This window comes from Meles meles, chromosome X, assembly GCF_922984935.1.
Source record: "Meles meles chromosome X, mMelMel3.1 paternal haplotype, whole genome shotgun sequence".
Lineage (NCBI taxonomy): Eukaryota > Metazoa > Chordata > Mammalia > Carnivora > Mustelidae > Meles > Meles meles.
Genome location: NC_060087.1, coordinates 28996908 through 29013581, shown reverse-complemented (window position 1 = coordinate 29013581; position 16674 = coordinate 28996908). Strand labels below are relative to the sequence as shown.

At 34.9% G+C, this 16674-nt stretch overlaps 1 protein-coding gene across 9 annotated transcripts in view; it reads left to right on the top strand.

Moving 5' to 3' along the window:
• DMD (dystrophin) overlaps window positions 1–16674 on the top strand; it is a 2324635-nt gene that overhangs the window by 341267 nt on the left and 1966694 nt on the right. For all 9 annotated transcript variants that reach the window (XM_045994540.1, XM_045994546.1, XM_045994545.1 and 6 more), the window contains exon 2: window positions 3062–3123. In XM_045994540.1, the coding sequence (XP_045850496.1) occupies window positions 3062–3123 (62 nt within the window). The remainder of the gene's footprint in view (window positions 1–3061; window positions 3124–16674) is intronic.

The window sequence follows — 16674 nt, the reverse complement described above, 5'->3', positions numbered from 1 at the left end:
TTTTTTTAACGTCTTAATTTTATTTTTTTTTCAGTGTTCCGAGATTCATTGTTTATGCACCACACCCAGTGCTCCATGCAATATGTGCCCTCCATAATACCCACCTCCGGGCGCACCCATCTCCCCACCCCTCTCCCTTCCAAAACCCTCAGTTTGTACACAGCCATCAGAAAGGAGGAATACCTAACTTTTGTATCACATGGACAGGACTAGAGGAGATTATGCTGAGTGAAATAAGTCAAGTAGAGAAAGTCAATTATCATATGGTTTCACTTACTTGTGGAACATAAGGAATAATATGAAGGACATTAAGAGAAGGAAAGGAAAAGTGAATTGGGGGAAATCGGAGGGAGAGATAAAGCATGAGAGACTGGATTCCGAGTTTGTATTTTTTTAATGGGTAAAATGCCAAATTACATATGGATTGAGATGACATATAAAACAGCTCTGTGAGAGCTTTTGCTATAAAGATGTACATTGCAGGGGCACTGGGTGGCTCAATGGGTTGAGCAGCCGGCTCTGGATTTCAGCTCAGGTCAAGATCTCAGGGTCCTGGGATCAAGCCCTGCATCAGGCTCCAGGTTCAACAGAGACTCTGCTTGAGGATTCTCTCTCACCCTCTCCCTCTGCCCCTCTCCCAGCTCACGCAAGGGATGGTGCTCTCTCTCTCTAAAATAAATAAATAAATCTAAAAATTTTTTAAATAAAGATATGCACTGCAGTATTTGGTTTGTAAAAAAAAAACAGTTCTGTGAACAATAAAACACTAATAAATGATATATATTTTATAATAAAGCCAGTTATATTAATATTTATCATGTTAAAACAAATGTTATATAGCAAAATAAAACAAGCAGGTATTTCATTAAAGGCATATTTTTCTTGTATTAAAAGTGAAAGAAGTAAAAAAGAAGACCTAGTGATATTTGTATGACAAAATCCACTTTCAGGGCTGTTGACACAATAGATACATACTCTTTTGCACATAATGTCAAGGTTTCCCTCCTGCCTTCAAGCCTACCTAAAAATCACTCCTTGTACATATAATTTAAACCCATAAAAATATTGCATTACTACCTACTTTTCACTGAAAAATACGTGGAACATATCTCCTCAGGTATCTTCCTATTCAACTTTTGGTGAAGATGGTTGGGCATGTTTTACAACCTTTAAATGTGTGCTTTCAAATGACTCATTTACTCTCCCATATCTGACAGGATTTACATGCACATGTAGGGAAAAATAACTAGGATTTCAAATAATATTATTAACATAGGAAAATGTGTATCTCTCCTTGAGAAATAAATGTACTGCCAAGTCTTCCTGCAACAAGTCCATGAAAATGGTTAAAAATTGACCATTTGAAGTGTTCTGTTTATGTATTTCATTATTATCAAAGGATAGTATTGAATTTAGGGAAGTATATTCACAAAAGGCTAGATTAGTTTCAGAAACTATTACTATATATTTTTATTCATTCATACTGTCACCAAAGAAAAAACTTCCATATGTAGCTGTGAATTATCCTGCACTGTATGGGTAATCCTGATATTTGCCCACATGTAGTGTGTTCGTGGACCAACACAATTAAATAAAAAGAAAAGTATTTTGTGATGCTAAATAAAATTTTCTCATCTAGGAGAACAGTTTTAGGTTTATTATTTATCCACTGTTATTTCATACCACTTAAGAGTATCCACTTATAGATTAATAATGTGCTTTACTGATAAACAGATTTTCTTAGTACGTGGATACATTTGTCATGGGAAAATGATTCTTTACTATAGATCATCCATTTTCAGGAAAAGCAGTCAAGATTTACTGCTGAAAAAGAATCCAAGACCAAATGAGGTTATTTTGTTGGGACATTTCCATAATGGTTCTTTTGACCCAATGTAAATAAAATATAAAACCTCTCCATTTTAAGTCTCTCTCAGATGCACTCATTTATTGAACATTAATTAATATGATTGCATTTACAGTAATTTAAAGGTGCGCTTTGGCCTTAAAAAAGATTTCAATGAATCAAGATTGATTATTTTTCTGCCCATTTAATTCCATACTAATTTCCAACTTGAAAAAATAGAATTTTTAGAAGCATTAATTCTGTGAAGCTGTTTTCTTAATAATTTTCCGCTGTAATCTATTGGTATAAGAAGTCCTTGGAGATTTTCCCTTTGAGTATTTATATGTAATCCATGAAGCATGTCATTTGCATTTTGATTTGAAATTTCCTGACTTTTGGATGAAAAGAGGTACTAAAAATTTTGGAGTTGTAAGATCCCCCTCCTCTAAAGTGTTTGCATATTTATCAAATATTTGCTGAAGTCTTAGTTTGTTCAGACAATGCTAGGTTCTGGGATACAAAACCATGTTCCTGATCATAAGGAAAACTCTCCTATAATGGGAGGAGGCTATGCAGGGGGGCCCATGTTAGAGTATGGCAGTATTGCAAAAGAGGGGAAAATCATTTCACATGGTCTGTAAGAGAAAAAGCTCAGGAATAATTTTTCAGAAGAAATAACAGATAATAGGCTCTTCTGATTATGCTAGAGTATCTATTCACCACAGGAAGATAGGTAATATTTCCTTTATTCAGATGAGACTACTTTTCTATAATGCCTTTATACAGTATTTGAATGAGCATAAATTTGACTGGGTCAATTATTTTAGACATCTCATTCTTTTTAGTTTGGATGTCCAATACCAATATCACTTATCTTTAATTTCATTATTGATGAATTTAACACCACATATAAAATAACATTGATATGGGGCGCCTGGGTGGCTCATTGGGTTAAGCCTCTGCCTTCAGCTCAGGTCATGATCCCAGGGTCCTGGGATCGAGCCCCGCATCGGGGTCTCTGCACTATGGGGAGCCTGCTTCCTCCTCTCTCTGCCTGTCTCTCGCCTACTTGTGATTTCTGTCTGTCAAATAAATAAATAAATAAAATCTTAAAAAAAATAACATTGATATGTAATAATTGAGAGTTATTTTGGTTTTAAAATGTGATATTCAGAATTCTTAACTCTTAAATCTTTCTTAAATTTTACATTGTAGATGAAAGAGAAGATGTTCAAAAGAAAACATTCACAAAATGGATAAATGCACAGTTTTCTAAGGTAAGAATATTTTGTTACTTCTAAGATATAAGGTAAGTGACTGATTTTCAAAATGAACTATGTACTTGGGTAAATTTAAATGTCCATATTGTTTTTCTCTTAGTGTCATTGTTTTAGCTGTGCAAATTTGGGAACATTATGCTGACTTTTAATTAAGGAAGAAGCAGCAGAATACACATAAAGAGAAATTATTGAATTAGACAAAATATATCTTTGAATCTTAGTGATAATGTGAGCTTCTTTAATTACATCAGTCATCCAAAGATTATAACTGCAATTTTCTACCAAGTAGCTAGTATATGTTACACAGTAGCAGAAGACATGAGGGAATTTTTACTGTCTGAAAGTGATAATATTTTTGTCCTTCTTAGTCTTTCCTAGTTCAAGAAAAACTGATACAACTGCCTTGGGTCTATTTGGCCCCTATCACTTATGGCATGTGTCAAATAATTTAAGATAAGAGGTTTATCCTGTTTTTCTTCAGGCATCAACCCATACTATTAATAATATTTATTTATTTTATACATGCAACTTAATTTATAATCCATAAATGGCACAAGTCTGGATAATTAATGTGAACACAGAGTAAAATATTCTTACTTTGACAACTAGCATTAAGAGTACCATGTAAGGAGCTTTATATACATTTTGAGGTTAGAAAGACTTGGATTTACATTTAATTAACTCTGAATTTCAGCAAATCAGTGCTTTGTGAACCATTTTTGTACAGTCATGTATATGTGTACACAAATATATTGGGTGTCTACCTGAAGAATCAACTCCCAATGATTGAAATATAAAACTAATAAAATATGGTCCCTATATTCAAGCTTTAAGAGGGGCAAAAATGGCTGATAATGGTTATTTCCTGTGATTGTGAGGATTAACAGGGTCAGGATATGTGAAGATTCCTACCACAATGCCTAAAAGTCTTAATATATGTGGATCACTCTTTCCATGGGTCTGTCTTGTTTTATAAAAGTTTTGGTAATGAATCCAGAACAATCCACTGGGAAATGCAGTATAAAAGTGTTCCCATTACTATTATAAAAGGTTTTCAAGTATCATCCATTGTTTGTGGTATTTGATAGCAGAATTTTGCCAGGTAGTCTTTACTATGTTAGCAAGAAGTAAAGTTACTGAATTTTAACTAAGGAAATTTCATTTCTATTTACTTACTGAATTGACAATTAATGAATTGCTATTATAGAACTTTGTTTTTTTATTATGTTCAATTTGCCATTATTGAACTTTAAACAATAAACTTAAAAAAGGAATACCTATTTTAAAAATCTAAACTTTTTTTGGACTAAGTGGATAGAAATAATAAAAAAGTCATAACACTACTGAACAAGAAGAAATGAAAAATAAACTCAGAAATACACACAACTGGAATTTCCAATTCCAGAGTATGTTTACCAGATGGTTGTATATGTTTTAATTGCTAAATTTACTGGTCTCATTAAAATCTTCTTAATTTTGAAAGTTTAAAACAGGCAATATATACAAGCTTTCAAACAAATATACAGACAAATCAGAATCATAAAGAGAACTTTTGAAATAATAAATGTGACATAATACTCTGAATCTTTGAATTAAATCAATGAGTTTTTTTAATAAGGTATGTAGACAAAACTGAAACAAACACTGCAAATTCTCATTCCCACAAATCTAAATAGGTCATTGCTCTCTGTACATTAACATTTCAAGTATCATTTACCACAACTCACATGCTAATATACAAACCATAGTTTGATATGCTGTCTTCTTTGAATACATTGTTGGCACTGCCTTAGAGCAATTTTCCCCTATCTTTATGAGTGCCCATATTTTAAAGGCTGCAAAATAATTACATGCATGAGTGCATTGACTGTTTTTTCCTAAGTATCCCCTCCTCCAAACCCAACTTCTACTTCCTTCATTTGTTTTCTAAGTGTTCTCCCTCAGCCTATTAAAATTGGATCAGGAGAGTCACCAAAGTTTCATATTTGGACATATAGTAGGTGTCAGGATTAGAAGTAAATGTTTATAAAGACAGAGGAAAAAGTATTTAGAGATAAAAAGGCCTGTAGAAGACGCAAGATTAGTTGAAGTTGAATCTTCAGATCTCATGTAACCTACATGTTTGGGGGATACTGGATTATTGCTAAATGGAGTAGCAGAATGGGCAGTGGTGAGAGACAGCAGTACTGCGGGCTAGAATGAATCTGAAAACCTTTATGAAGAAAGTTGTACTACCTGATAGACTCTAAAAGAAGGATCATCAAAGAGAAAAACACTCTTCACTGAGGTAATTGGAAACCACTGAAAGCAGGAATATGTTTTCTTTGTAACCCCAATGATCAGTACCAGTGTACTAACTAAATATACTAAATGCATTTTGGACAATAGTACAGAAATTAAGTATCTGCTAAGTTTAAGGAAAGAGGAAAAATTCTGAATGAGAAAGAGTGTGTTGAAGAGGACAGTAAAAAGAAAAAGCAATGAAAAATTATCATTGGTGTGGTAAATCAGAGTAACACACAAAGAGTAATAAAAATGAATAGGATGATTTAAAATGTTTAACAGTGAAGCTCACACACATTCATTTATATAATGTTTGTAAAATAAAAGGAGACTACAAAGTAGTCCCCGATTATTATGTAAAATTATATAATGAATACTTAAGGAGGAAAATGTGATTAAAGAAAGTCTTATTTTGTGTCAATTGAAGCCAAATGTACTTTTGTAGTAAATCCAACTGATTTCTCACTTTCCTAGTACCGTTTTAAAATAGACCCTATCTCTTCTTCAAAATAAGTCTACTAATCTTCAATTCCAAAAATTTTTATTAGAATATGATTTATCACATCTATTCTATAAAGATAAGCAAACATTATTTACCTCCACATAAACACAAAGCCATTGTTAGGTAAGGTTAATTCAAGGTAAATATTCTATTCATGTAATTTGTAGGTATTTTATAATCCTAAAACTGTTTACTGTTTATGACATATATAATTCACATAACAAGAATTACACAGGTTCATTCACACAAGCTTATTTAAGGAAAGTACACTTGAAATTATGACCAAAAATAATTTTGTCATAAAACTTGCTTGATGTTTGTGTTGGAGAAAAAGCAATCTATGGGGGAAAATATTTACTACTAGATCAATTGAAAGATTTAAACCATCTCCCAGTGAGTTATATGCCAGTTTTGATCCTACATTGGATTTAGTGATTATCTTTATTTCTATCCTCTAAATACACTTTTCGGTATGATCCTTCCAAAAGGAGTAGACAACTTGATATTTTATTTAAATGAAGTAGAAATGTATAATTAGTTTTATCTATGAACTTCACAAGGGCCTATGATATGATAATACATTTATGTCTTCATTGCTACAACAATACATATTTATAACTAAAAAGCCAGATTTTACCCTCTTGGGATAACGATAACACAAGACAGAATTAACTGGTGTAACAAACTTTTCCCAAGAATTTCTCATTATTTATATCCTAGCCAGCACGATAAGGCTGATGTCATGCAAATTAACACCAAAATTGTGAATCAGTAAACCAGGCTTCTTTACATAGCTCTCTATCATGAAGCCTTAGAGGAAATCATTATATTCACACTTGAATTCACTTTGGAAAGAAAGATAAACATAAAATAAAAAATTCTTTGAGTCTTGTTTTCCTTATATGTCCATGTCTACTTTGTAAGAAAACATATATTAAAAGGGCTTTATAAATATTTAAACATAAGCATAAAATATTGCCTTTTTTTTTTTTACTATGTAGTATATTTGCTGAATTGAAGGAATTGTATATATAGGAAACTTTCCTCGATGCCTGCTCACTTCTTTCTGGTTTTGGCTACTTTCTTTGGATGGAAGAGGAAGGATAGAACATTTATTTATGCTTTATTATCCTGCTACACTCTCTATGCCAATCCATTGCGTTAACACATACATATGAACAAACAGGCATGGACGCACACTCAGTTTAAAATGAATCAAACAGTTTCATTATGCAAAAGGAAGATAATGAGACTTAGAAACAAAACATTGTTTCAGTGAAAGAGGTAACAGTATATGTATATTTCCTCTGTGTCAATTTGAAGCTTATATATAACTAACAAATTTAGGGGCGCCTGGGTGGCTCAGTGGATTAAGCCGCTGCCTTCGGCTCAGGTCATGATCTCAGGGTCCTGGGATCGAGCCCCGCATCAGGCTCTCTGCTCCGTGGGGAGCCTGCTTCCTCCTCTCTCTCTGCCTGCCTCTCTGCCTACTTGTGATCTCTCTCTGTCAAATAAATAAGTAAAATCTTTGAAAAAAAAATTTATATAGGACTGTTACTCAAAGGGCTTGATTTAACAGAGGTGATAGATTAGAAATATTGTGTCATGGGAGGGTATATAGATATACCCTATATATAGATATAAAGTCATCGTTATACCCCTGGCTTCCTATTTCTCCCTACTAATTGACTCCAGAAAGAATTAGATTACTATAGAAGATGAAGGGCAATGTACTATATCTCTGATCATGATAAGCAGCTATTGGGAAGAAAATTTTTGTTTGCCCTTCAATGTTCTTCTGGCTGGTCTAAGAATTAAATTGATATGAGACAGATTAACAGGAGAAAAAACCCAAAGGTAAATTACATGAACAAGGAAGACCAGTGATAAAACTGATATCCAAAGAAATGACAAGGCCTGCAGCTTTTATACATTTTAGCAAAGGAAATGACAGGCTAAAGAAAAACCCATGTTTGGGAGTTTCAATTGGTAAGGAATTCTACAGAATTTGGGCTAGAATAAAAAATTAGTAAAAGCAATAAGGTTTGTTTATACAGCCTCTTGTTTGTATAGCTTCTTTAGCCCTGAATTCCCTGTCTCTGATGGTAAGAGCATCTCTTTATCTCTTGGTACAAGGAAGATAACTTTTACATGAGAGATTTATTTCCTGCTTTCAGGGGACAAAGGAAGGTCAGAGTATTCTTGCTCTGACAGTTTGTTAACTAGCTTTAATTCAAAATAACTATATGCCACTGTGGTATATCTTGGGGAAGTCTTTCTTGAGCACCAACAAGCCCATACAAGGCTTTGGTAAGAGCTGACTTATTGGGTACAGTTGTTTTGGTGAAGTGAATATCAGTTCAGGAAACTATAGACATCCTCATTTCAGAAATTTTGAAGATTAGTAACTTTTTTTCCCTATATATTCTCATATTAATTACCCTACTGAATTATATTTTTATGGTTATTTGCTCTAGTAACCTCATGAGATAGTATTCAAGATGAGCTAAATATGAGTGTAGGTAGCTTGCTTATGGTAAATGGAAGAGATGAAGCTGGAACCCAAGAAATTAGACTCTAAAACCCATAACATTTCTGTATCCATTATTATTGTGACAGCTACTCCATCTACCAAGGGCTACATTTTTCTCAGGATTCATCCCCAAATTGATAAGTTTTATGAGAAATGGTGAGGGTATTAGAGGACATTGAAAACTTGAGACTGGAAAGTAACTAATGCTTGCAATACCAACAGATGCCTTATAATCTACCTTAAATGTTTAGTAACATGAAAACTCAACCATTGTTGAGAAAGGTTTTTGATTGAGTTTTTCCACATGATTTTTAATACATTAAATGGTAATATATGCACATGCTGAGGTTTGGTGAGTGACCTAATTTAGTTATCAATATAATTATCTAAATTGTGAGTATTTTTATTTATTATTATTAATTTTTATTTTCACTAATCACAAATTATCATGTGTAAGAGAGAATTTAAACATTTATTTAAATAATTTTGTGAGAAATATGAACTATTGCCCTACTGGCATCATGGACTCCTTAACATGTATGTTAAGATGACTTCTAGAATGATGTGTCTGTGTTTGTAATTTAGATAATTATGCTAATGGTCTAATACACAGTGAACCTTTCTGTTGAATGTTTTCTTGAATCTAATCTTTGCAAAGTACCTAAGTAACAAAGAATATCATTCAGTTAGTGAAAGGAAAATTGGATTGTGATAGGTCTCACTGTTTTTAATGAAAGACAAATAATTTATTGTTTATTTTGCAGAACTCTCTTAGAAATATGTACTTGATTAACCCACTTGCTGTGTTCTAATAACTCTAGGTAGTTTTAAAAAGTACACATGTTCTGTTCTTTAAGCTACTGTATTCTGAAATACCTTAGGAGAAAATTGGAATTGTTGATTGTTCTACCTATATAGTATAGAATGATCTAGTGGCAAGCATATTTAGCTGGAAAATTTAAGTATTTACCAATGAGAATGATTCTCATTGGTAGCTGATAGGCAAATGTATTAGTAGCTGTAGCTACTGTAGCTATCTATCTGTAGCTGATAGGCAAATGTATTAGTTACCTGATTTATTCTGTCTTAGGGCTTATCATAAGTTTCTACCAAGACAACATATATTGAATTTCATGATTTATTTTCATTTCAGGAAGAATAGTTGGCACTCTGGTACCATCCCACCAGAGATATATGGTTGCTAAAATAACCTTCCAAGATTCAACAAATATCTATTGAGTGCCAACCATGTGGCAAGCAAGTATAGTATTGTATACTGTAAGAGGCACAACACAACATAGTTTTTCTTCCCTAAAAGATTATCATTTGAGGGAAGAAACAATTATATAAACTAATAAATATGGCCTTTAATATAATACAGGTGTCATGGCAACAGAAGAAAGAATGACTATTTGCTTAGAGAGGATGACAGCTTTTTGAAAAGAGGTGACATTTAATCTGAAGTTGTTCACACAACAAATTAGAGGTAGATAAAGACATCAAGAATTGCATGTAGAAATATGGAACAGTTGAGAAAGCTTGGCCCATCAGGTGGTGAGTGGCCAAAGAGATCTGTGTGAGGGCACAATGGAAGATATGAGAGGACATGAAACCATTCCTGAATAATTGCATTGTTGCTGGGGCCGGTTGGTCCAACAATGAGATATTGGTTTAATCATGTTTATATTTGACCTCTGGTTGAAAATGTTTGCTAAAACAATAGCCAATGATAGAGCAATTAGACGGCCCTGCAACCACTAATCCTTCCTGCAAAATTGAATATGAAGCCTACACTTTATACTTAGAGAATAGACATGTGGATCTAAAATAAAGATTCAAGTGGGTTACATTTTTTGGTAGTTGTTTGATATCATGCATACTCATTAGCATACTGCATCAGATCACCTAGAGGGCTTGCTAAAACAGATTGCTGGGACTCATAGCTAGAGTTTCTGATTCCACAGGTCTAGCAGGGGAGCCCAGAAACTTGGAGGTTCCCAGTTAGAACTTGATAATATTATTAAAATTTTCTACAGCTATTATGTCAGGTGGTGAATAAATATTTTGAATATTATGTCTATGCATTAAGTTCTTATCCTTCATTTAAAAAGTCATTTATATTTACAGAAACATGTTTTCACAGAAATATATAGAAAGTCTACATTAATTAACTTATGATTTATTGAGCACATATTACAGATCATGTGCTCTAGATTTTTAAACATGGTGGTGGAAAGAAAAATGTCCCTTTAATCATAAGGCCCTGTGATCCAGATATGTGAAACTGAACAAGGAAACATTTAGCAAACTCTTCGACATTCTCTGTACTTATTTGTCAATTTGTTTTCTCTCTCTGAAACTTAGAATATAGAATTTCAAATAGTGATGGTTGCTAAGATGAATAAAGTGGATTCTATTATGTGCAATGGATTCTGAGAAAACCTCTCTAAAGGGAGATATAAGAAGCCTGAGGGAAGAGATGCAAAATTCCAGGCAGAAAGAACATGTACAGAAGTCCTGCTGAAGGATTTTGTGTTCCAGGGACAGCAGGGTCCCTGATTTAGAGTGGCTGGGGATGAGTACTATGAATTACAGGTGAAAACAGTACTGCGGCAGGACAAATTAGGTAGAACCTACTGACCACCATAAAAGCTTTGGCTTCCTGGTAGATTAGGAGACTGAGTGTTTTCAGGAGTGACTGGAAACAATGTAACTTATAATGTAGGTTGTAAAAGTAGAGTTTGAGAAGTGAACTAGAGGACGGTGTCATAATCTAGGTTGAGTGTGTGTGTGTTGGTGAGGGGGGATTCTAGAACCAGGTTGGTTGCCATGGACCTAAAGGAAAATGGCCGTAGTTTGGAAAGTACAGATAATAAAATTTACAGATGGACTGCATACGGAGACTGAGAGAGTGAAGAAAAACAGTTTAAAAAAAAAAGTTTAAACAGTTTTGACCTGAACATTAAACAGGATGGGATGGCTATTTATGAGGGGTAAGAAAGACTATTGAAGGAGAGGATTTGGTAGGAAAGTACAGGTAAATTTCCCATGAGAATTTATGGGAAAGGATTTCATTTTAGTATATTATCATGGAAAGAATATGCAGGGGTGCCTGGGTGGCTAAGTCACTTAAGCAGCTGATTATTGGTTTTGACTCAGGTTATGATCTCTGGGTCCTGGGACTGAGCCCTGTGTAAGGCTCTGCACTCAGAGGGGAGTCTGCTTGAGGTTTTTCTCACCCTCTCTCTCTCTTCCTTTTCACCCTGCCCCCAACTCCCATGCTCTATCTAAAATAAATAAATAAATCTTTGAAAAATATATTTATTTTCAGTTCCTGAAATTAACTTTAAGGTCAAAATTTAAAAGTTATCTCAATTTTTAAGAAAAAAATTTGAGATGATACAAAGTCCCTTTATCACTATGTGTATGTGCATGCATGTGCATGTGCATCTGCTTGTGAGAGAGAAAGGAATGTCTGTGTAAATTGAGTGCTTTTGCATCGGAGTTGACCTGATCATTGTGTCTCTCATGATCTAGGTTGGATGGCCAGAAATAATTGGAGATAAGCTTGATTTACCAATAGTTTCCTTCTTCATAGCATTTACTAGGTGGGAGCTATGTCAAATACATTATAATTATTGTTTACATATATTTCACATCTATTAAATGAGATCCTTGAGGGTCTGAACTTCGACTCAGCCTAGAGTATACATCCTGATGTACAATGATATTCAATAAATACTTACTGAATGAGTGGAATGAATGGAAATAAGGAAGGAGGAAAGGGAGAGAGGAATTGAAATCAAAGTTGGTCATACTGCCCACTATCTCAGTCCTTTCTTCTGTGAACACTTTCTCCTTCATGTTCTTTCATGTCTTCAAATATCATTTCTATCCAGCGCTTAACACTGGGCTTGATGCTTTGGAAGCACTCAGGAATTGATTTTTTGAGGATACAACTTCCAAATACGTATTTGTGGTTTTTTTTTAAATTTTTATTTATTTGACAGACAGATCACAAGTAGGCAGAGAGGCAGGCAGAGAGACAGAGAGAGAGAGGAGGAGGCAGGCTCCCTGCTGAGCAGAGAGCCCAATGTGGGGCTTGATCCCAGGACTCTGGGATCATGACCTGAGCCGAAGGCAGAGGCTTTAACCACTGAGCCACCCAGGCGCCCCCCAAATACGTATTTGTCACACTGAGTTCAAGATCTACACTTAGGGGCACCTGGGTGGCTCAGTGTGTTAAGCCGCTGCCTACAGCTCAGGTCATGATCTCAGGGTCCTGGGATCGAGTCCTGCATTGGGTTCTCTGCTCAGCTTCCCTCTCTCTCTCTCTGCCTGCTTCTCTGTCTACTTGTGATCTCTCTTTGTCAAATAACTAAATAAAATCTATTAAAAAAAAAAGATCTACACTTAGATTTCTAAGTGCTTCCTGAACCAATCCATCAAGCCATGATGGAGTCCTGATAGGAGGCAAAGATGATATAAATGAAGATCCAGTTAGATAGATTGAAACAACAATGATTTGTTAATGATTGGAAAAGGGAAACAAAGAAGGCATCTTTGTTTGGACTCAAGATACTATCTCAGGATACTAGACAGGTAGAGGTAACTTAAATTGGGATATGAACTGAGAAAGAAAGACGAGAGACGTATGTTTGGTGGCTCTTGATCCCTTTGCTCTTACATATTCAAATATTTGGTTTAATTTGGTTGTAAAGCGTTCAGGAAATCAGAATGAGGGCAAATACTGGATTCAGTAGCCTGAATTTTAATTCCCAATTCACCATAGTGTGTATAAACTTAAGTGAATTACTAAATATTCATAAGCCTCAACTTCCCCATTAAATATTTATTTAAAAGATTAAAAGATATTCTGCATGCAAAACACATAGAATTATACCTGGCATGTGGTAAACACTCAATTAGTATTGGCTATTGTCATTAATATTCTTTTGAGAACAAGAGGAATTGAATCCCTCTGAGAAGTTTAAGGCTGGTGTTCATCTGACAGGCTTTTATTTTGCTGAGTGGGGTATGGGAACTGATGGATTTTGGTTATATAATGTTTTACTTAATGGGGACTGGGAATTGAATGGATTTAACTTAACGATGTGTAATATATATATATACATATATTATTACATAGCTTTATGATTTTGTTAGGGTTCATGACTAGAGAAATAGATGAGGCACATCAGGTAGAACATTGGGGGCCATGGATAGCAGCAATATTTACAGTGTAAGTCAAAGAAAAAGAGACAAAGGAGGGCAGAAAGCATCAAGAAGATGGTGTGACTATCATTGTCAGATATCCTACAAGTTAAAGTTAAGATGAGAACTCAAGACTGTTACTCCTACCACCCTCTAGAATGCTTGTCCATAACCATGTTAACACAGCTACTCCCTCGAAACCTCTCTCTACTTCTCTTTGGTGTTTGACCCCTAGCGTTGTAGATCCTGTATCATCATCTTCCTTGGTTTGCTCTCTTATTTTTAGTATAGGATAACCTCCTATAGCTTCCTAAGACAGGACTTAGGAGAGATAAGTTTTTTGATCTATGTCATAAAATATATTTAACACTACTCTTCTTTTTTCATCATTTTTTTTATATCCTCATGATCTTGTTTCAGAAAATGCAGCCACTTCTCTTATTTCCTGTGGATTTTCGTCCTGATTTTCCCACAATCCTCTTCTGCTTCTTGCATTGTTCATGTTTTCTAAGGTCTTTCTTTCTTATTTGTTATTTGTTTTATTTTGGGGACCTCTCATTTTCAAAGTCATTTCTCAAATTATCCAGTGATCCATAATTTTCTGTATAAGTATGAGATACTAACACTTGATAAAGTTAAATACCCTTTCCTGATAAAAATAGCTAATTAAATAAATAATTTTCTGCTTCCTTTAACATGTTATACTATGCATGTATGTTTAGTCCACAAGTCTGCAAATTACTTAATAATGACACATTTGATCAATTCTGGCCAAAGACAGGAAAAATGTAAGAATGTTCCAACTGTCTTCACTATTACTTAACATTGGGTTGGAAGTATTAGCCATCAAGACCAGACAAGAAAAACCAATTTAAGGCAAAACAGTTGGAAGAAGAGGTAACATTATCACAATTTGCAGATATGACTGCTTATCTAAAAAGTCACAAAAAATAATAACAATAACAGACACAGAAACCAAGCAAGGGTAAAATAATTCAGTAAGTTAGCAGAATATAAAATTAACATGCAAAATCAATGGACATGATGTATATAAATGTTAATGAGCTGAAAGATACTATGGATTGGACATATCATTTACAACATCAAAAACAAGAAACATATTTAACAATAATTTTTCCAAAATCTATATTTAAAACTCTCCTTAAGGACTCAAAAGAAAATCAAGGGGAAAGAACTATCTTGTTCCTGGAGAGCACAATTTAACATCATAGGGGTACCTGGGTGTCAGAGTGGGTTGGGCCTTGGACTCCTGGTTGTGGCGCAGGTCATGATCTCAGGGTTGTGGGATCAAGCCCTGGGTGGGGGTCCTCACTCTGCTTGGAGTCTGCTTGGTTTTCTGTTTCCGTCTCCCTCTGCTGCTCCACCCACATTCACTTGCTCATGCTCTCTCTCTCTCAGAATTAAATACATCTTTTGAAAAATGATTTAACATTGGGACACCTGGGTGGCTCAGTCAGTTGGGTGGCTAACTTCAGCTCAGGTCATGATTCCAGCATCCTTGGATCGAGTCCCACATCAAGCTCCTTGCTCAGTAGGAGACTGCTTCTCCCTCTGCCTGCCCTGTCTGCTGCTCCCCCTGCTTGTGTGCTCGCTCTCTCTCTCTCTGACAAATAAATAAAATCTTAAAAAAACATGATTTAACATCATAAAAATATCTGTTATTCTTACATTAAAGTATAAATTAAATGACATTCCAGTATAAGTAACATTTTCTTTTGGAGGTAGACAAGCTGATTTTAAAGCTAATGTAGAAAAATAAGCAAGAAAGTTTCCTTTTCTATAAAATGAAGGGAGCAAAAATATAAGATAAAATAAACTAGGAAAATAACCAAGCAAAAATAACCAGGAAGCGGTGCCTGGGTGGCTCAGTGGTTTAAGCCTCTGCCTTCCGCTCAGGTCATGATCTCAGGGTCCTGGGATCGAGCCCCGCATCGGGCTCTCTGCTCAGTGGGGAGCCTGTTTCTCCCTCTCTCTCTGCCTGCCTCTCTGCCTGCTTCTCTGCCTACTTGTGACCTCTCTCTGTGTCTAAATAAAATATAAAAAAATAAATAAATAACCAGGAAAATACCCTGAAAATACTAATGAAGGGATAAGAGATATAAAGAAAACATACAAAATTATAATATAAATTTGGGGGCAAAAAATCTGTAATGCAGGGATGCCTGGGTAGCTCAGTCAGTTCAGTATTGGACTCTTGATTTCACATCAGGTTGTGATCTCAGGGTCTTGGGGTGGAACCCCATTTCTCTCTCTCTCTGCTCCTCCCTCCACTAGTGCTATCTCTCTCTTTCTATCTGAAATAAATAAATAAATAAATTTTCTTTAAAAAATCTGTAGTATTAAACATGAATTGAAAATTTCATGAAAAACTAACTATTTAAATATATTTTCAGAAAAAATATATTTCCTGTCATCTGGGAAGGCCTACGAACAATGGGTACACCTACCTGTAATTGTTCTAATATTATATTCCAACATGGTGGTGTGTATATGTGGGAGAGGGATGTAATTTCCCCCACACCAATAGCACTTCTGAGATATCACCTGGGTTTCCTATATTCCAGCTCACTTCTAATACTGTCTAACGTGCCCCCCCACACACACACACAACTTCAGAATTAGTGACCAAGTCCAGGTTTTCACCTGTGCTTCTGACCCACTGGCTGTAGATTGGAGATTCCAAAGACTAGGTTTAATTAATTTGGGAAAGCTGCTTATAGAACTCAAAGAAACATTTTACGTACTACATTACCAGTCTATTATAAAAGGATAGAACTCAGCATCAGCCAAATGAAGAACTGCATAGGACAAGGCATGGGGAAATGCCCCAGAGCTTCCATGCCCTCTGAATGCACCACTCTCCCTGCATCTCCCGTGTTTACTGCCCCAGAGGTGCTCCACATTTTCTTCTCCTGTTCTCTTTATGCTTGTAGATGTATGCTTTTTTTTTTTTTCTCATTTTATTTATTTTTTCAGCGTAACAGTATTCGTTCTT